At 37.9% G+C, this 21,530-nt stretch overlaps 1 protein-coding gene across 9 annotated transcripts in view; it reads right to left on the bottom strand.

Moving 5' to 3' along the window:
• The window catches only part of TRIP12 (thyroid hormone receptor interactor 12), a 70,990-nt gene that overhangs the window by 40,578 nt on the left and 8,882 nt on the right, over positions 1-21,530 (bottom strand). For 4 of the 9 annotated variants that reach the window (XM_062005249.1, XM_062005255.1, XM_062005256.1 and 1 more), the window contains exons 2-3: positions 6,742-6,888; positions 612-737 (exon numbers count right to left, since the gene is read on the bottom strand). In XM_062005249.1, the coding sequence (XP_061861233.1) occupies positions 612-737; positions 6,742-6,839 (224 nt within the window). In that variant the 5' untranslated portion in view covers positions 6,840-6,888. Of the gene's footprint in view, positions 1-611; positions 738-6,741; positions 6,889-14,553; positions 14,592-19,844; positions 20,099-21,530 lie in introns of those variants that run through there. The other 5 variants (XM_062005257.1, XM_062005258.1, XM_062005252.1 and 2 more) reach the window with 4 other exon arrangements.

Here is a 21,530-nt window from a genome sequence, read left to right as displayed (position 1 = left end):
AAGTCAAGCTGTGAAGCTATTATCTCAATGTTTGATACTACAAATTCCACAAGAGAGTAAGGAGTGTTCAGTAATGCATAACTAATCATAACTGGATTCTAGCTCAAGGAACGTGCTTAATAAAAGGATACTTTCTCAATCTTGAGAGTGAGATAATAAATCACCAAAAAAATCAAGCCAAAACTCTTTTCTACACAATAGATAACTGTTCCAGTGTGTATATAGCAGAAGTATATGAAGAGCAGACAACACATGACCAAAATGGTCACTGAACATAAACATACTTTAGATTACATTTTTCAATTAATACTGGGCATTGGTGATAACTTCTTAGGCAATCTTCCCCCAACATGAAATCAGAAGAGGGAAGGAAGACCTTGCAAATATTGCAGGACTAGTTATGCAGAAATTGTTTCCTCCTCATCACTGATGGAATTCTTAGTCGATGAATTAGAAAAACGCAACACAAACAGAACATGAAACACTGAAATATGTCCACTAAACATAATACCTAGATTAATTAAAAAACTATTAGTTGTACATTTCATAGATATACACAGCTGTGAAGTGCAGGTAACACTGGTTAATGTATGAATATGAAGCACAATTACCTTTTAGAAAAGTGTCCCTTGGACTGCTCAGAAGTAGTATTAGACTGCACTTTGGGTGTCTTTGAAATAGATTTTCTACTCTCAGGAGGGCTATGTGCCTTATGTTTTGCCTGCCCTAAATGTGACCTGTCAGCAGAAAGTCAGAACAGAAAGCTATCAGGATTCCAAGATACAGATACAAACCTGTAGATGGAATTACTATTTCTTTTTCTGGACTGTTTACAACTATTAGTTTACAGCTTCAAACCTTTCCATATCAACCCCTAAAACTTAAATAATGTTTCAACAGAATCTGCTAGTACAGTTACAAATCACTAACAGTGTAACTTTTTTGTAAAGCACAATTATTCATTTTAAATGAATAAAACATCATCTCATGCCTGAATTGTGCAGATATAGATTTTTTCTGGCATGCAAGATTACTTAACTATTCACTTAAATACTAAGGTAGCACAATAAGACTCAAGACTTCAGCACCTCTTTAAGACTTCTTTTGAGAAATACACTCTCAATCTCAAGATTCCATGCATTAAGAATTTACCTAATTAACAAGTGTTTAACAAGTTTGTCTCTTTAGTACTCAGTTCAAGAACACCAAATGCTCAAAATGGGAATGAAACCAGTTCCACTCAGTAGAAAAGCTCAACCCTCTCCATTATTTTCTGGCTGCAGATCCACCAATTCAGTAAATCAAGCACCACTAACCTTTATGAAATCTCAAACCAGTCTAGTATTAATGACAGAAGTAGTAATTTTTCAAGTTCAAGAAGTGATGCTTACATGCTATTAACAGACCATCTAGTCCTTGCAGTTCAGCTATGCAAGCATCTCTGAATCATATGGGGAAAGGCAGAAGTGTAGGCTTCAGACTTAGGTGTCCTGCTCCAACACATGACCCCAAACCCAACATATGACCTCAAATAGCAAAAAGATTAGCAAAAGAAAAAAGGGACATAAATATTCAATAAGCTTTCAAATAGCTTCTTCCAAGCAAATCCCTTGAATCTAGCAGTAGAGCTAAGCTTGCTACTGACAAGAAAGTTTTGCCATCATCTTAATGATTTTAACCCAAACTTGAACATAGACCTTTGTAGGAAAACAGTACCAAATCTAATCATCTAAGTAATAGCCACATGATAATTTGAGTCAAAACGGAAGAAAACAGAGGAATAAAAGTCATATTACTGAAATTTTGAAGTATTTGGTCATTTACTCAAACAAATGCACCTAGACAGTCCAAACTCTTCCCGTGGCTCATCATTCAATGAGCGTAACAGTCTAGAAGTTTTCAATTAATAGCATCTTCTCCACAACCCATTAATTTGGTTTTATTTCTCAGGCTAGAAAAAAAAAATCATTTTTATTACCAAAAGCAAGGGAAAGAAACCAGTTAGATCTCAGGCTCACAATAGCCAAGGTCAAACTGGGAATTTTTAACCTAATCCTGAGTGTTTGGATTTTCCTTTTCCCAACAAATTATTAAGGCTTGAAGTTTAATTTTCCCCTTGAAATGTTTTGATTTTGAGAGTAACAAAAGTTACATTTGGCAGGTATCACATTTTTCAAGCTAACTGATCAGGGTTCATTCATTTTGAAGTGTATTTTTAAGGGTTACTTTCCCTTAAAGATTTTTCTTTTGCTTTAACTAGAACTGGATTCTATGTGGTTCTTTAAGTAGTCCCAGAACCACATCATTTCAATTAAGATGCAGCTAAAGCAATACATCAAAATATCAAGTACATACATCATGCACTGAAGTGTCCACTCCTCCCAGCATTCTCCCTTTGCCTTTTAAATCCTTCAGGTTCTTACAAATTTTACGAATGTAACTTCATGCAAGTGTCCAATTTCTGCAGACCAATAAAGCTACAACCATATCCGGGTGATCACAAATAGTGTGTTGTGCAGACTATCTGCAATTGCTTTATTTATCCACCAAACCATCAGTAGAAGTACCACAAAGCAGTATCTTACTTCCACATACAACTGCAACACCATAGCAGTAATTTACATCAAATTGATACTCTACTTACATACTGTTGGTGCTAAATATTTCAGAAGTAACAATAAGCAGATTCAATGATAAAATACCGCTGTCATTTCTTGCCACTAAGTTTTTGCAGTAGTAATAGTTATAGTACATAGGACCACATCCATTACTCCATATTAATACACTGAAACACTGCTCACAACTGAAAGGAACAGTCATCTGCACTCCTTTCAGAAAGGATCTTACTGTCTGACTGACAATATCACTTGTAAATTGCTTCCAAAGTAAATACTATGATAGAACTGAGATGTCAAAGGCACAATTCTTCGCCACACAAGGGGACAATGTATATATAGAGTTAAGAAAATGACAGTAAGTACCTTCCACTCCCTTCAACTCCCATGAAGAGAGGGCTCTCATTAATGCATCTGCTTCCCTCTCCTCTTTGGTTTATTGCAGCAAAGGGAAGCTTCAGTATCATTATTACTTCCTTACAACCCTGCAAAGAGTCATCCTTTAATGCAAAGACCTAGGAGAGAGAGGCTGTACAATTAGAGTTACTGTTAGGATGTCAGCTTCCCAAATTAGAAAGGCAGCACTGAGCCACTTTCCCATCTAGCAGTACAGCCCCTAAGAAGTACAGTATCCACAAGAGCAGAAAGTCCTCCAAAGCACTAAGTTATTTTGACATCACTGACAATAGAAAATGATGAATCACTTTAGTCCAACTTCACCAAGCCCTGCTTGGTTATATGCATACATGGGGAAAAATCGTTCATCAGTTCATACATCTGCTTCCAAAGATACATCTCTTGTTTCATTTAGAGAAACGCACATGTAATAGATGCTAAGTTTACTCACAGTTTGTGCTGCGACAATCTTTCTACACTATGATCCTCATATTGTCTCAATCTTTTAAAAAAAAACTTGCAACTGTAGAGCCTAAACACTCAAAGCTCATACCAAGTTACTGTGTAGAGTATAAAACTGCTCACAAAACTCCAGCAAAACAAACGTGTGACTTCTCCTACTCATTTTAACTGCAAGCACTGATATTACTAGAGTGACATCAATTAAGTCCCATCTAGAAGAAAATGAATTTGCATTGTTGCTTCCAGGTTAAGCCAAATCTGTCAGTATTGTATGCCACAGGGGGAAGATTCTGCATTTAGGTTTTACAGACTAGTCCAGAGAGGAGTTTGGAAATCCCACCTCCTCTTGCAAGTGAACCTGGAGCCACGGAGCAAGTTACCTAGATACAAGTTTCAACAAGAGGCCTTTAAACTGTATAAGGGTCAAAGACCATAAAAAGATACGCACTAGTATTTCAGTTTGGAAGGGATATTCTCCAGCATCCCCCCTTCTTAATACCTTCAACTCAAGTCTATCATAGTGACAACATAAGAGACCAAGGCAAAGTCAAGGCTAGTACAAAGCCATTTAGCTCTACTACCAATGGCTATATCATCTGTAACACTACATTACTGGACTTCAGTCTGAAATTACAGTACCAGTGACAAACAGAACAAAACCTCCACATTTTTGTCACTTAATATAGGTTTTGGAAATATGTGCAGCTTAGTCACAAAACAGCTTTAAGAAAAAGGCTGCTACATTTCCAACATTTCAAAAGCTGTTTATGTAAAGCACAAGTGTAATCAAGTACACAAGTTCAGACTGTATCGAAACTTGTCCTTGCTCAGAAAAGTTACGATTGCATATCTATGACCAAAGTGAAGTAATGTTCTCCAGTACTTCAGAAGGTGTGGCCCTTAAGCTTGATTATAAACTATGTGGCTAATTTTAAGTATAAAGTAACAGCCTCCTACAGGCTTATAATACTGTTTATTCCCTCTATGAGTCTAGGTTTGTTTTGTGTGGGGTTTGAGGGTTTTTTGTGTGTTTGTGTATTGGTTTTGTTACTTAAGAAACACTTGGATCTAATAAGTGGCTGAAGTTTCATACTGTCTGTACAATCACATCAACAAATAGTCCAGATGAAAGAAAAATTTTAAAGGAAGAGAGCTGCCATTAAAGGACCACCATGTAATCGATGCATTTTGATGACTTCAAAGCAGATCAGATTACTATCACAAGTGACCAAGATGCATGAACTCCTCTCCTAGAGCACAACTTCCAGTTTAGTTCCATCCAAAAAAAGGCTCCAGTTCAAACACTCCAAGATCATTCCATTAGCCAAAGCACAGCAAGTGAGGATGATAAATATGCTTCAGAAGAAATTCTCAACTCCAACTGAAATACTAACGTAGATGCATCCTAAGTTCACAGTTATTTGCACAATAAGATATTACTGAAACTGTTCATTCTATTGAAATTATTTTACAGCTGAAATTGAAGAGTTTTGCTTTACAGACAAAAAATGCAAGACTGAGACTGGAAATAAGCTAATGGACCCCAAGTGATCACAACAACTATTACAAGGAAAGGTGTGTTTGGCTGGGGGAAATGTTTTTTGTTTGGTTTTCTTGTTCTTTTAAATATAGCATCCACAGCAATGTGCATTACCAGAGTCCAGCAAAGCATAATGAATAAGGTACATTAAGCTGTGAGCTTTAGACCCTTCTATCTACTGTTCTGCAGTAGGACTAGAACATATGATCCCATTGCATGCTAGATGAGAGGAACAATGAGTCTGGAGGTTTGTGCCTTTGGACAGACAGTCAGAGGAAAAAAATTACTGTTATCCAAGAGTCCATCTCTTTCCATTTCATGTACAAATTCTTCATGGACCTCACAGAGGTATCTTACATTATTCCTTTTACAATGGCCATTTTAGCCTAGCAGCTTACTAGAGAGAAGATACAAAAAACAGTAAAAATTCCCTGTAAAGTTTATATTAACCAGCATGCTTTGCCCAGGCCTTCTTATAAGCTTTGCCAGCCAAAAGTGCTTGTTCAGAGATGGACAGGCAAGTGAGGTCCTGTGCCACGAGTCCACATTTTCCAAAAGGACCATAAGTTTCCATCCTCTTTATTTAAGCAAAGAGCTTTGGTTCAAGGTTTAACATAGCTCAGGAACACAATACACTCTTGCTCTTTGAAGTGTGACAGGCCGATTTGGTGAGGGGTGGAAGAGGTCCACTCATCTGAGTTAAGCTCCATCTTGAACCATTGTGTGATAGCATAAATAACAGATCACAACATACCAGATGAATCAATAAGATAATAGCACCACCCCTAAAATTCTTCAGTTTGACTCACCGTAAAGCTTCTCCCTGGCATTCTGCTATAAAATCTGAATGAAGAGTAGATGTCTGAAAAAGAATCCCCCCATGCCCATGCCCAAATAACTTGCCTCTAATTGTTTGTTCTAGGGAGAGAGTTCAGTGTAGAAGGTAACAGTTGGTAGGGCAATATCTAACTTCAAGATCCATTGTGATACAGAAATAGGATAGATAGAATGGGATGAAGGGTTCTCCAAGCCTCTGTGAAAAGAATATTGTCCAAAAACTACTCTAGCTTTCAAAATAATCAGCTACAGAAGGCAGCAACTTCCTCCTCCTCATGCTGCAAAAGTCCAGGACAGGAGCCTTGTGTCTATCATCTGCTTTCCATTTGTACGGTAGAGCCTAGTCCCCAAAAATTGGAGCTGCCTTTTGCAGATTGAATTGCTCCCCCAAAGCCTCCTTAAAATAACAGCCTGCTTCCTCATCTATCCAACAGTGACCTTGGTCTCAGGTGTCATACTAGTAAGAAATCCACCTCACATTCATTATTATAGCTTTATTCCCTCAGTTGCTGCACAGCATTACTATGAAGTACAAGCAAACTGACATATGTCAGTTATTCAGTCTTCTCACCATATTTTCACAGATTTCACATACTAGTCTCCCTCTCTGTGTGTGTCTGACCACATTTTTTACAATCAGGAAAGGAAGAGAACTGAAATTGTTACCGCCTATGATTTGTAGAACATAGCTCGGTTACACGTTTCCCCTATAGATTCACTACTCTTGCAGTCAAGTTACCCATGTTTTTACCACATGCAATTAAGCAAAATACCATTTTAGTGCTGAAAAGATTTTACACAAGACAGCAGGGTAGAAAAATCCATTTTCTAACTACATAACATAAATTTTGCTTTTATACATTAAAAAAAACTCACAGATAACAGTCATACCTTCCTCCTACTGCGTCGTCTTGTGGCTGGGCCCCAGCAGTGTTCCTCTGTGAACGTCGCAGTGACCCCCCTGGATTGTTATTAGGCCGGTTGGACATTGGCACCTCTCTCCTGAAGGGACATACCCTTTCTAGACACTATCATTCACTGAAAAAGAAGAGAAAGACATAGTCATAAGACTTTTGTCATGAAGAGTCACTGCAACGTCTCAAGAGGCCAATGTAAAATGCCATAGTTTCCACAACAACTTAAGACAAAAACTTTTGAACAATTCAGTTAAAAGACACAGATTAAAATTCTTAAGAGCATTAGATCCTTAACACAGAGCAACCAGTTTTCAGTGTATAGTGCATACAGTCAACATTTTAGACTAAACAACCTCTAAAGGTTCATTCCAGCCCAAACTATTCTATGATTCCATCATGACACACTTCTGTTGGAGAGGCAAGGCAGGCAGTTCAGGAGGTATTTGTCCAAATTAAGGTAAAAAACACACTAACTAGTAAAACTCCAGGCCTGATAGAAAGCAACATTATTTCAATTTTAACTCTCATTTTAGTGAGGTGACATCAGTTCCAAGAATAAGCAGCAGCATCCACTAGATTACAGAAGAAATTTAACTGCTGTGCTTTTAAAACAGCATATTTCTCTAGTCAGATTTATGAAAACTCACTTCTATAATACTCTTGCACCCCAGTCTCCTGAATATTTAGGGATATGCCTAGCACCTTTTTCTATAATACTGCAGTATAATACCTGTTACCTGCTTGAAGCTAAGTACCCTAGGTCACTACAGTGTCTTTTTTTGTACCTTTTTGTACCAAAATACCAGTGCCTTAACTAATGCTGCAGCAATCCAGCCAATCAAAATTGCAGACTTACTGCCACGAAGTCAGTACTAGGTAGTAGTGGAGGGAAGAAGGAAAAGACAGGAGGATGTTCACATGTCTAAGTTCAGAACATTTTCTTCCAGCAAGTTGTACATCTTGCCAGCCAGAATCCAGAGTTCTGCATGCTTATCAGAAAATGTTAAGTCTAAGACTTCAGATTTGTATTCCTATACTTCAGTGTGGATAATGTTCATTTACTTGATTAAACATATCTGAAATGTAGCCACTTAAGCTAGAAGCAACATTCTAAGCACATAAACATACATCTAAGAGTTGAGACTTCAATTGCAATTAAACTGAATAACTTAGTATACATGGTTTAGTAACTGCTGAATTGGTTTTAACCTACATTAGCTCATTTTAACCTACATTAGCTCATTTTAACCTGATCTTGTGAGCAGTGAGCAAAAATGAGGTGCAGCTACAAGATTTCCCTCATTTACCTGTGAGCATGAACATCTATTTTCTTGCCTTGCAAGCAAGCACTTGCAAGCACTCATTCCATTATTTCTACTACTTCGTCAGCTGACTCAAATTAAGACAGCTTTAGTTCAGCTAGTTTGTGCAGCTGACTGACACAATAATCTTCCTCGTTATATTCTCCAAACTTCAATAGTTACCCACTCTGCCCAGTTCTTTTCCCACTGTGGTACTCACCTCCAAACATAAATTTCATGTCAAAGCTCCATTTCTGCTCGAGCAGAAAAACTATTTTCAGTTTAGGAGCCTCTTGTCCCTTCTGCTTACAGAAATAGCTCACAGGATAATTTAGGGGGTGAGTACAACAACACACTGAAGATACCTTAGAAAAAATTTCAGTGACCTCTCAAATTCTCAACATCCCTCCTTTCTTCCTGAAGGTTTTCTATACATAAATAAGGGAAAAAGATACTGTTCCATGAGCTGCAAGATGCTTCAAGGTACAGTAAGGTGTATGGATTTCAGCTATGTTCATGTAAATCCAGCATGCATGAAAGCACTGAGCCTTAAGGAACAAGCTTTTCTTCTTAACAACACAGGAAGAGTAACTACCATTTGTTTTCTTACCTGCTTTCATTTCTATCTTATCTCCTTGAGTATCCAGGAGACATCTACATGATTTAAATATGCTAAGGCTTACTTGCTGCACTGTGTCAATGTACAATTCACATGGTGACTTACACCAGATTAATTTTCTTTGATACAAAAACTAGACCAAGAAAAAAACGACACTGCACGATACATTAGGCTGGACTGTTTTTTGAATTCTTCTCCTCCAACACTATAAAAAACATTATACACACAAATACCCAGACAAACTAACTAGAGCAAATTCAGTACATATAGAAAAATCCTCAGGACAAACAAGATTCTACGGCATCCTAGCTCTACAACATAACCTCACTGCTGGGAAGACATACAAATAAGTATTAAAGAAGTTTCTTCTTTAAAAAGACACTTCAGGTGGAAAGGGAATAGATTTCTTACAAAACAGAATTTATACAAACATTTTTCTCTATCACTTCTTTCAGTTCTCTTGGAAGTCATTAGTAAGATACTGATGGGAATACAAGTGGAATTTAACAGCACACAAACGCACAATTCTCTTCAGACAGGATACTGTCATTATGCAGTGTTAAACTGGAGCACAAGAATTAAGTTAGAATCATTAAAGAAACCCTTGGCTGGACTATCTCAAGATAATGTGGTCCAATCCCCTGTTGAGAGTAGGACTCTAGATCATGTTACATATCTCTCGTTATGTTGAGAAGTGGCAATTTCTAACCACAATGAAAAAACACACTTGATTTCAGAGCAAGAGCAAAAAGGCAAAAGGTAAATCATGAGACACTCTGAAAGGAAAGGAAAAGAAAAAAAAAATCACAAATTAATATACCAAAACATCATGCCAGATATAAAGGTATGCAGAGAAGACACTAACTGACCATCAGAGAACACATTCAGCAAAAGAATTTGATAAAAAGTCACACAACCAATTCCAGTTCAAGTAATCCATGATATCAGATGTGTGTACAGGTACACATGTGCAAGGATACATTCCTCAGCCCTGTCCAGGACAATCTCTTTAAGGAAAAAGAACAGCTCAACTCAGTAACCTGGATTAAGTTGAGGAAATAAGTAAAGCGGGCATGTAAACTACAGAGATCAACAGAGTACAATCACTGAAGACATTACAGACTTAGGACTAGCTCAAATATCCATTTTTACACTGGGTAACTCTAGACAATACATAAGCTGATAGCCAGAGACAGATTTTTTCCTAACTGATGACAAAAGAGCTTCAGCACAATATTCTCCTGGATTGTTGCAATAGAAGAGTGCTTTTCAATTCAGCTACTCTCTAAAATGGAAGCATTTAACAACTGTTTCAAAAATACCCCATATATTAAGAGATATGAATACTGCAGAAAACTTCAAATAACAGTAGTTCCACTGACTTTACAACAAATAAACAACAGAATATGATGGCAACCATTGGACACATTGGACATTGCTACACTAGGAATATGTTAGTTTTCCATTAGCGGTCTTGGAAGAGCTTAGACCTTGTCTAGCCTTCTAGCTAAGACAGTGGCAATGCAGAAGGCCATCTTCACAGAATCAGCAAAACGAGCAGCTAGGAAGTTGAAAGGATGTAGTCACGAAGTTAAGATACCCTAGACTGAATCTATGCATATATGTCTATAGTGACCTATAGACAAAGATTCACAAGACAATATCTTGCTATAGAAGGGAAAAGAACTAAAAGTAATTTCACTTGTGATATCACAGTTCAGAATTACAAGGAACTACACTGTTAATTGACAGATAGAATATACGTTGCCTCAAACTGGAGATTTACAGGTTCCCACAGGAGATAGGAACACTGAAAATGCCAACAAAAAGATGCACAACATAGCTTTCTTGAGGAATGCCCAGGTTGTTAGGAATGTATGTTTACATATACCATGATCCCAAGCCTTCTGTCTGACAAAAGGACTGGAAGACATCTGGGCAAAAGGTACCATAGATTGAGAACACATAGTCCATGGAAGTCAGAGGTCAAGTTTTGTTTAAGGAAAAATCTAAATACATGCTAACACATGCTCCAATGCTGTTAAAAATAGTTTTGTGACAGTGTGAAGATGTTCAGAGTTGCAAAAGCTAAACATCTCCCCCTGCTTCAAGTGTGTCAGTTGAATTTGAAGTCTGGAACTTCAGAGACCTTTTCACTGGGTCTGCTACAGACAAGCAAACTGAAGATGCCTTTAGTGACATGGAAGAAGCTTAAAACCTCATTCCACAAAGATTACTGAGATCTTGCACCTATCACTGGTTTAGAAAGAAGCCAGTGGACTGGCCATACACCCCAGCCAGAACCATAGCAAGTCCTTTTGGGCTGTGGAAAAGTCAAATTGAAGAATCAAACACTACTCAAAACTACAGGGAAGCACAGGTACTGATGGCAGATGGCTTTATAACCAGTTAACAATCCAACTGATTGTTCAAGAATTTAAACAAGTCTGGAACCAAGAGAAAACTATGGATGGAGGCAAGGGCTAAAAACATGCAACTGGAAAAGTTCACCAACCGTTCCTGCTCAAACAGACAACTCAAAAAACACACTGCTCATGTTCTACTCTGGATATGGTTGTACAGGATACAATGGCAAGCTCAGCTCTCATGTCTGTCCCCAGCTCATAATACACAGGAATCCACAGTTTCATTTCATTACTGAAGAAAGAATCATATATACTCCTATACTCCTTTGCTCTGAAAGACCAGGAGTTGCAGTCTGAGGAGAAAAAGCAGTTACACCAAATCAACATAATGCTGTTTTGAGAGCACATCTTTTCAGTTATGCTTTATGTTCATCAAGGACAGAAATATTACAAGTTCTGTCATTCTTCCTTGGATTGTATTTTGGATCAGCAAAGTATGAGTGTCATTCAGATCTTAAACAAATATACAAAGCATTTCATCTGCTTCTCTACAGTTTAGTACTCTCTAGCTCTGGAAATTAAAATTGGCAACAGCAGCTACTCCTATCATTTTTTAAATAATCAGCAATGGAGTTTTATCACAAAAATAATTTATTAGAATCTTTATTTACATGACTAGATCACAAATCAATTCAAAGAATCTGCCCTTATTAAAAAAAAAAAACACACACCAAAATCAAAGATTCAAGTTGTTGTTCTCCAAATAAACCAAATTTGTTACATTTCCATGTCACTATTTGCAATATGTTCAAACTAGTTAGATCTAAGTTTTCCATCACTTTGTGGTTTGACTTGAATTCATTAACAAAGGAAAGGAATGCTTTCTCAGTGGCAGAATGAGAAGACTAAAACTTCAAGAAAATATTTTCATGTTCACAGTATCTGTAGTTTCTCCATCTTCAGTGCTGTTTTCATTTGGTTTTTTGACCAGCTAAAACAAAGTTTTTGTGTAATTCAGTCAACTGGGCAGTAGTTCTATTTTTTCTGCATACAAATATAAACATTAGTAAAGCATAAGAACCCAGAAACTTCTGAATCAATCTCAGTGAAATAATAGTCTGATCTCAATAGCTGCAAGCCAACCAGCAACAGCTCATTTCAAGAATACTGAACCTCCCTCAGTAACATGAAAGATTTGTTAGACCACATGGAGAACAGGTACATACAAACAGCAAATGTTGGCAGCAGAACACAATCAAGTTTTTTGTCTCAGATGACACATCTTTTTCCCTTCTAGCACATTAATAAGAAAAAGAAGAGAAAGTGAGGAATGAGGTCTTCAAAGTCTATTCTTCTGTATACTTGTGTGACAAAACAAAATTTATCTGCAAAATCAGATGCTTTAGCAGAAGTTTGACTTTACCTCTACAGGAACTCTAAAATTACTGTTACTTACCTGACAAGCTGCTAGACAGAGAAGTTTAAACTGTGAGAGAGTCTCAGTATGCAAATCTGCTACCTGGTGCTAACACAAGTGTGGCTCCAACTTATTAGCAACAATGCAAATAAGAGTCACCTTTTTAAAGCAAACAAGTAACTGGTATCTATAAGGGAAAAGAATACACTGTCAAGCAGCCAAATTCTGACCAAAACTGTGCAATTTGTATCCAGGGTGAACTGATGTGAATTTGTTTCTAGCAGACTCCCAAAAGGAAAACATCACATCAACAGAAGTAAAATCTCCTCTGTCCTTCATTTTCACCTTCTCTGGGAACCTTTGTTTAACAGGAGCCAAAATTCACTATTTACGTGGTGGCTTAAGCATTCACTAACAGTGTAAAAAAACATGCTGCCTGGCAAGCATGAGGAACATGCTCCTCAGAAGAAATAACTTCTATGAGGAGCACCTTCTGTGGGGAATCCTTCATGAAGTACAGATCAGCGACACTCAGAAATGAAGACAAACTAGCAGGTAGGTGGTCAAGTCGAGACCAAGTAAACGGGTGGGGCAAAGTTGCAGTAGTGAGCATTTATTACCAATGAAGAAAAGTTATCAGTACTCAAAATTATCATCCTCAAGTCTGCTCAGCCCAGTGCTTAGTGACATACTTTGAAGATGCATAGCTCCATTTACTTCAACATTATGAGTTTCAACACAGAACTTAGTACTACAGCACCAAGCCTCTTCCCTATTCTAACTCTGCAGACCAGACTGTGCCTTACTTGCAGTCTGTCATTCACCTGCATCTGGCACACACCTTCCCTAGGTAAAATCAAGTGCAATAGAACAAGACAATTACTGATACACTACATACCCATGCCTACCTGCAGAGCCTGTTAAACAACACATGCCCCAAGTTGCAGCACAGCAGGTTGCCTGAGCCCTGCCAAGTTCCTAATCAACTTTTGTCAAGCTGTCTTAAATTACAGACAGACCTAGTGAACTCAGTGTCTAGTAAAACATAGTTTGGACAACCAAACTCTAAATTAACACAAGATGATCTCTGCAATCTTCTAGATAACTAGAAAGGGGGAGACAGAAACAAAAAATACTAGTTAATTAGGCACTAAATGAAGACAGTCAGAATCTGTAGTCTGACTACAATCAGAAGTTACTGCTGGAAGAAACACAAAAAACAGTTGACTCGCACATGCAGATTAGACAAGTGCCACAGATAGGCCTGTAATATTGGGTTTAAGGGCATTATGTAGATCCAACTTGAAAACAGTATAAGGAGGGAGGAGACTGGGTCTTCATTTTGATAATCTTCACCTTGAAACTAGTTTACATACAGAAACACCAGAAGTTGAGAAGCCTGTTCACTTATAGTAGCAAATCTTAAAAGAAACACTTTAGAGAGAAATCAACATTTTTAAAGATAATCTGCTTCTACAGGAAGGGAGAAGAGTACTCATCTGTTTTCTACTTAAGTCAAATGAGCCAAGTTCTCACATCAAAATATCACTTATAAAAGTTTTGGACAAGTCAGGAAGATCTTAGGAATCTTCCTTTTCTTTTCCTAATCACTAATATTTAGCTCTGTCTCAAGCTGATGGATGTTGAGGCTTCCTTTCCTACACTCTCAAGCAGGTTACGCTGTCCTCATGAACACCGCTTCTATCCAAATGCTACATTAAAAATTTCACAGGCCTAACACATAGCAAGATTCCTATACCACATGATACAATCTCAGAAATTATTTAATTGTAGTTGTTGAGGAAGAAATTCAATTAAAACAGGTTAGGTTTCCGGCTTCCTCAGTACCAGCATACGGACCTTTAGCTATAACAGGATATTGCAACAACAAACAAAAGGATTAGGACACACAAAGTTTCTACACTGGATACTGCTCAAACCAATGGCATCTTGGAATTATGCACACAGATGTATCTTCTTAAAAGAAATACAATTTATGCATTGACATTACAGTGAGGTAATTAAGAATGAGCTCCAATACACATACCAAATTACTGACATAAGCACAATTAAAGATCTTTACCTTGCATGAAATCATGAACCAAACTACCTACCAAATACCTGCATAGAAAAAACAGAAGACAAGTTCAGTGTAAAGCCAAACAAAAGGAAGTTGCACACTGTTAAACACTAAGGACTAAACTGTGTTTTAGCTGATCCTATCATTGATAGGATCAGTTTTTTACAGTGCTCAGTGCTATTCTTTCATGGTAACTATACAAAAGAACATACAATATTAGCTTAAACAATTGCATTTTAGGAAGGTTCCAACCTTTAGAGTCATGGAAAAAAAGCTGTCAAAAGACAGAGTATTGAACTCCATGACAGAATTAAACAACTTCATCACATATTTTGACAATACCACCTAAACAACTCCACACACACACACACTTTTCAGTCCTCCACAAATAAAACCAGTTTGCGGGAACAAACTGCTGTACATGGGAATTGCAGAGTATGGGAATTAGCAAATCAGTGTCCCAAGAAACCACATGCAGAGGGTTACGATGCTGAACTTGACCAAATCTAAGTATTAGAGTTCTTTCAAATGTTTTTTAGCAAGACACCCGATTCAGCCTAATGTTAAAGCTAGTGCAGTGGCTTTGCCTGGGCCAGGTTTTGGTAATGGGAAGGCTACAGGGGTGGCTTCTTTAAACAAATTGCTGCCAGAAGCTTTCCCTGTAGCTGATAAGGCCAGTGCCAGTCACTTCTAAGATGGACCCCACCACTGACCAATTACTGACTAAGGTAATGCCTCAATAAATAACGTATTGGAGAAGGGGAAGAAGTTGCTGGGCAGTTGCTAAAGGGCAGCATCAACAGGGAGTGAGAATGTAACAACACCTCAGCAGACAGTAAGATCAGTGGAGAAGGAGAGAGAGGATGTGCTCATGTCCTAGAAGAAAGATTCCACTGTCAACTGTGGTGAAGACCATGGTGAGGCAGCTGTGCTCCTGCAGTCCATGGAGGTCCATGGGGGAGCAGAGACCCACTTCCAGCCCATGGAGGACCCCATGCCAGAGCGGGTGGATGCCTGAAGAATGCTGTGACTCTGTGGGAATCTCACCCTGGAGCAAGTTCCTGGCAGGACCTGGGAGTCTGTGGGGAGAGAGGAGCCTACACCAGAGCAGGTTTGCTGTCAGAAATTGTGATCCTGTAAGGGATCCACATTGGAGCAGTTGGTACCTGAAGGACTGTCCTCCCTACGGATGACCCACATTGGGGCAGTATGTCAAGAGCTGTCTCCATGCAAAGGATTTGTGCCAGAGCACTTCATGGAAGATCTGTAGCCCATGGGAAGGACCCATGTTGGAGAAGTTTGTGAAAGACTGTCTCCCATGGGAGGGACCCCACACTGTAGCAGCAGCAAAGTCCATCTGTAACAAACTGTAAACCCCATCTCCTCCCCTGCTGGGGGAGAAAGAGAGTCCCGGGAAGGAGGGGTGAGAGGAGGTGTTTTAAGATTTTGTGTTATTTCTCTTTTTCCTGCTCTGTTCTGAGTGTTCATTAATAAATTAAACCTTTTCTCCCCAAGTTGAGACTGTTCCACTCATGACACTAATTGCTCAGTGCTCTCCCTGTCCTTATCTCAACTCAAACCTCTCATAATATTTCTCTTCTGACCAGTTTAGGAAGAGTAGTGGTATAACTGGGTGGGCATTTGGCAGTCAGCCAGGGCTAAACCACCACAGCTAGATAAGAACTCATAATCACCAAACTAATACAGACCAAGAAGTCTACTACTACAAATTCCTCTCCTCCTTCCTGTATGTGAAACTACCACCAGACTTTTTCTGCTTCATCTCAGCATTCATTTCTACCTCCTCTCTCCCAGGCTACATAAACACTCTCCTTGCACAAGTAACACCTGTAACTATGCCCATATTTTATAGTTCATTAGATTAAGAAGTTGCTACTAGTAAGATGGTTTTCCTCAAGGTCACAGTGTGGCCAAGTTTGTCAAAGCCCACATTCCCTACTGACAATCAATCACTTCAGAGCTGGAAGAAAGGTTACTTACTTCCTGGCAAGGAGATGTTCCAAGAGATACTACCTAAATCTCTTTGATCCTTTTTGTTACCTCCCAGCTAAATTGCTGCTCTCTGATGTACCTAAAGGATTCACAGATTACCAGTAATACAGGACAAGTGCCAGAAGAACACTAAGTTCTTCCACAGCTCCAAGATCCTTACAAAAGAATAAGCATAGCTGTAAGATGTTTATAGCTTATCTTAGGTTGAAGATGGCTATTTAAAAACTAAGAATTACAATAGCAGATTTTATAAGCATTTACTCTTACAGTTTCTCCATGACCTAATCAGAATACTCAAGATTTGCCACCTATACAGGTGACCTTTTACCCTACACTAATGCTTAACTATGCCTTATGAGCAAACTATCATCCCCAAATAACATACACTGATTCTGGCCTTGTCTAGTACTGGAAGAGAACATGGCAAGGAAGACAGGGAAGACAGTGTTTCTTCAAAGTACTTTGTGTACTTCAATGGTACAATACTTTAGAGCAAAGCTATGCATCCACCTTGCTAAGCTCCTAAAAGACATTTTTGCAAACATGAGAATAAGCTCATACTGTTGACAAAAAAATTAAGAAAGCTTCATTAAACTCCTATGCAAGACTCTCTTGTCTTTTTGGTTTTGTTTTCTTGATTTAAAAAAAATATCAACCAGACACTCATACAGTACTCCACATCATCCTCTTCGCTGTTCATAACATTTCGTAACGTGCACTAGTAAGGAAGACATGTCAAACAAAAGAATATTTAAGTGGAGCTTCATCACAATGCGAGACAGAATAACTCTACACTTGAGTAACAAAACCACACAGGGAAAGGAGTGGCGTCAGGGAAAAGTTAAAGGAAGAATGAGGTAGACAGGTTTGTGAAGGCAGATGGAAAACACCCATAGGCCCAGAAGTGAGCACAGTTTCTTCCTGAAATGGAAGAACTGAAAGAGGAAATGGATTTAAGTCACACCAGGGGAGGTTTTGATTGCACATTAGGAAGAACTTTTCCACTGAGAGGGTTATTCATCATTGGAACAGGCTGTGCAGAGAGGTGGTGGAGTCACCATCCCTAGAAATATTTAAAAGACATATAGATGAAGTGCTGAGGGATATGGTATAGTGATGGGGTTGGCAGTGTGAGGTGACTGGTTGGACCTGATGATCATAAAGTTCTTTTCCAACAGTAACAAATCTATGATTCTTCCCTCCCCTCTGCATGGTATTTCACCGTATCAAATGCAAAATGCAGGCATTTCATAAATTGCAGTCTCTCTCAATCCTCTATTTGTTTAACTAACCAAAGATACTCAGCTAGGATCATGCACATCCCCACCTGACATGACTAACAGGCAATTAAGTGTTTAGCAATCACAGTACCTTTACTACTTAAACTTCTCCACCTCCAGTCTTTCAAATAAACTTCTCCCATTAATTATTTCCTAGCACCTCCAACTACCATTAGCTATTAAAGATGTTCAATTGTACCAACTTTGGGTCGTTCTTCAATGCTTTTACACTCATTTGTATATTTTCTTCTCCTGCTAGCCTTCAGCTGGTAGCTAGATATTTCAGGTTACAAGTGAGATGTTTCAAGTACTCCAATCAGAAGTGATTAAAATACACAGTAAAGAACAACAGTCCCTTTGCTTTAAAAAAAACCAACTATTTTAAAAAAGAATCCATTACTGTGGACAGTATTTCCAGGAATAGGCCACCTCCTTTCCTAAGAAGTTAAGAAGGACTGGCTCCTTCTAATGCCTTTTGCAGGATATCTTAACATCGTTCACTCTGTCAGTAGTTCCATGAAATTTTGTTTGTCTGCTCTATGAATGTATGTAGACAGACATTCTTACTGAAGCAGGGTTTAGCAAAACAGTACAAGTACTATTATTCCACCCCTGACAGTTTCAAAACTGTTCCAACAAACCTAGAGGAAGAATATCTTTGTCTTAAGTACTTTCATCTTTTAGACATAGCTGGACCTAATATACTTGCAGCTACTGTGCTTGTAAATAGTTTATGTAACCTATAGGTACTGAAATATTTGTAACAATTCAAGGGAGGCTCTAATCTTAAACTTGTGATGGAACTCCATCTTGAAACCCTAATTGAGTACTGATAAAACATTACTAGAGTCCAAAGGCAATTTTTTTTTTTTTTTAACAGCAGAAATCAGGACACTTGATACTATTTCCAGGCTTCTAGAAGAAAGGTCATTCATTACTTAGTTTTATTAAATCTAAAACTATTTAAACAAACAATTGCTGTTAAGTAGCATTCAAACAGAATGCTCCTTCTCTCAAAACATGGAACAGTAAATTATTTTGAAACACATGCAATGCTTTGAAATACAATAGTACAAAGCAGGATGGAGATCCTATACCTCAGTACCAAAAGCAAGAAGTTTTGCTAGATGTCAACTTACAAGGGCTTGATTTCAGCATCAGTAATTACATGTTCCAGTTACTCAGAATGATACTAGAAAGGAAGGAGGAGGTGGGGAGGAGAAGCAGAATCAGGACTTTGGTTCATACCATTAAAGTAAGAGCTCTCCAATGCTTTTGTACAAAAAGTAGACTATTCCATCACAGCTGGCCTTGTTGAAGAGGGTTGAATTCCAGTAGAAAGAACAGAAAAGTACTCTTAAAGGAGGTGACTAATAAAGCCTGTATTATTTAGTCTGGCAACAAGAAGGTTATAAATGCTTCTTGCAAATGACAAAGGAAAAACATCTAAAGAAGAAAGATACTTAAAATGAGAGGATAGCATTGATACAGTTAGCAGCCAAAAGTTATGAGAATCTTCCAGGTTGGAAATTAGATAATCCTAAATTTCAAGAAACAACATGCTGAAAGAATCTCCCAGGAGGACTGGATAATTAAAAAAGCAAGTATGAAAACAAAACCAAGGCATGCACTTAGCTGCTTTTTAGAAGACTGCAAGTTAGATACTTAAGTGATATACAAACAATGCTAGCAGATTACCACTTTTGACATTACTAAGCTTGTACTAAGCTTACCCCTAGACAGTAGTACTTGATTATCCTTACAGACAACTGACAAATAACCTGTTGTTCTACTAGAAAGGAGGTGTTAATGTTGCTCTGGACTGACATGCTCAGGTACAAAAAAAAAGTACTTCAAAGGTACAGTTCCTAGAAAAGGCTAGTACCCCAACTTTGATCTTTTTGCTAAGGAAGTAATTGGGCCATTTTTGTTATCAGAACACCCATTCTTTCTCAGAAGATAAGACAGATAAGACACTGTAAAGAAATAAACTGGTATTACCTGCAGCTTGTGAAGCTTTCCTTCTCCCATCCCATGGTACCTACCACTGAAATTCTGTTGTGACCAAGAGAAGAAAACCTGTCACGATATCTTCTGGATATGGTAGAGAAGCAGAAGATAGTCCTCCATAAAGCAAGCTATTGCAGTAAGCAGCAAGTTCCAGGATTTAAAAATAAAAAACCACAAACCATACACCACACTTTTGGACAGGGTTATTCTATGCAGAGGTTGTTTATCCAGCTTGATCCTTCTACTGCTGTGTCACTCTGTGCCCATATGTTCACGTTTGATATCTCCCAAAATGGGAAAGGGGGGGGGGGGGGGGAGGAATACACTAGAGTTATTATATTCAGTAAACCAAGCTACCTACTTGATGTTTTTGAAAGAGTTTCATGTAAAACTAGCAGACAAAAATATAGAAACACTACGAAAGTGCTACACAAACTTTTTTTTACCTGAATTATTAACAATTTAAGACAATTGATATTTTGGACAATTGATATTTCATAAAGAGTCACAGAACAAAATCAAAATATTAATTGAACTGTTGTTACATCAGTTAACAATATCGCCTGATACCTAGTTTTAATTTGGAATCTTTTTGAGCTGACTTTATAAACATCCTAACGTAAGAGGAAATCATTCCTTAGCTGAAGGGAAATGGCTTTTAGAAGAAAACACACTAAGCAATGTTACAATACACAACAAGCTATTTGGCTTACTTCTGCTGAAGATTTTCAAATGCTCCAACACCACTAAGTACAATCAAAGTTAACTGTGTTAATAGTAAAATAAATCTAATAGTCTTTCCAGCAATTTCAAGTGGCTGTGAAATTGCAACAACGAAACAGATACCACAAACACTAGTTCAGACAGAATGCAAAGAACAGGTCAAGGGAGTTGACAAAGTCCTTCTGGTTGACACTACAGGTGTTGCCAGCAGGAAACATCTTTAGAATTTCAGTGTAAGATCTCAATCTGATAGAAACTCTGACTTCATCTGAAAAAACAACACATGAAGTAAAGAGTTTTGAAAAACAGAGACTACACAACTATATCAAGCTTACCTGTTGCCTCAAGTTACCTAATAAGAATCTATATAACACTACAATAACAGTTTTTACAGCTTTTAGCTAAGTCTGTGACAGACGAAAAAGGCTGATGCACCCTGGGAATATTCTAGACAACCTCTGGAAGCAATAAAGCATAGCAACAAGTGTGTTCATTGCATTGTATTTTGGAGGTAACAGATTAAGTTTACTTTGCGTGTCACTTCACTAGAGTCTCATAGGCAGCTTCACATTTATTTTTAAATGTGTTCTAAAAAATTAACTCACTACCACATTTGTATTTACCTCAAGAATTGAAATAAACATATTTCAGGTTTTAGCTTAGTAAAGTTTATTTGCACACAGTACATTTAAGTCAGAATCTTCAGTGTTCATTCTGTTTCAACTCCAGTTCTGTTTCAGTAGTATGTCAAAAACCAATAAGCTGTTAAAGAAAAAAAATCCCCATCTTCACTACTGTGACCATAGTGCTCAAGTATTTAAACCTTAATGGAAGGCCTTTGAGCAGTACCATTCCTTCATATACTAAATTCCACAAAATTCATCTTCCCTCTTAAAAGTTAACATCAAGTGAGCTCAATTTCCACTTTCTCAATTAAGTATTTTAATTTGCAGA

This window comes from Colius striatus, chromosome 12 (genome assembly GCF_028858725.1).
Source record: "Colius striatus isolate bColStr4 chromosome 12, bColStr4.1.hap1, whole genome shotgun sequence".
Classification (NCBI taxonomy): Eukaryota; Metazoa; Chordata; class Aves; order Coliiformes; family Coliidae; genus Colius; species Colius striatus.
Note: the sequence above shows the minus strand (reverse complement) of the source record. Positions and strands in the feature narration are given on the sequence as shown.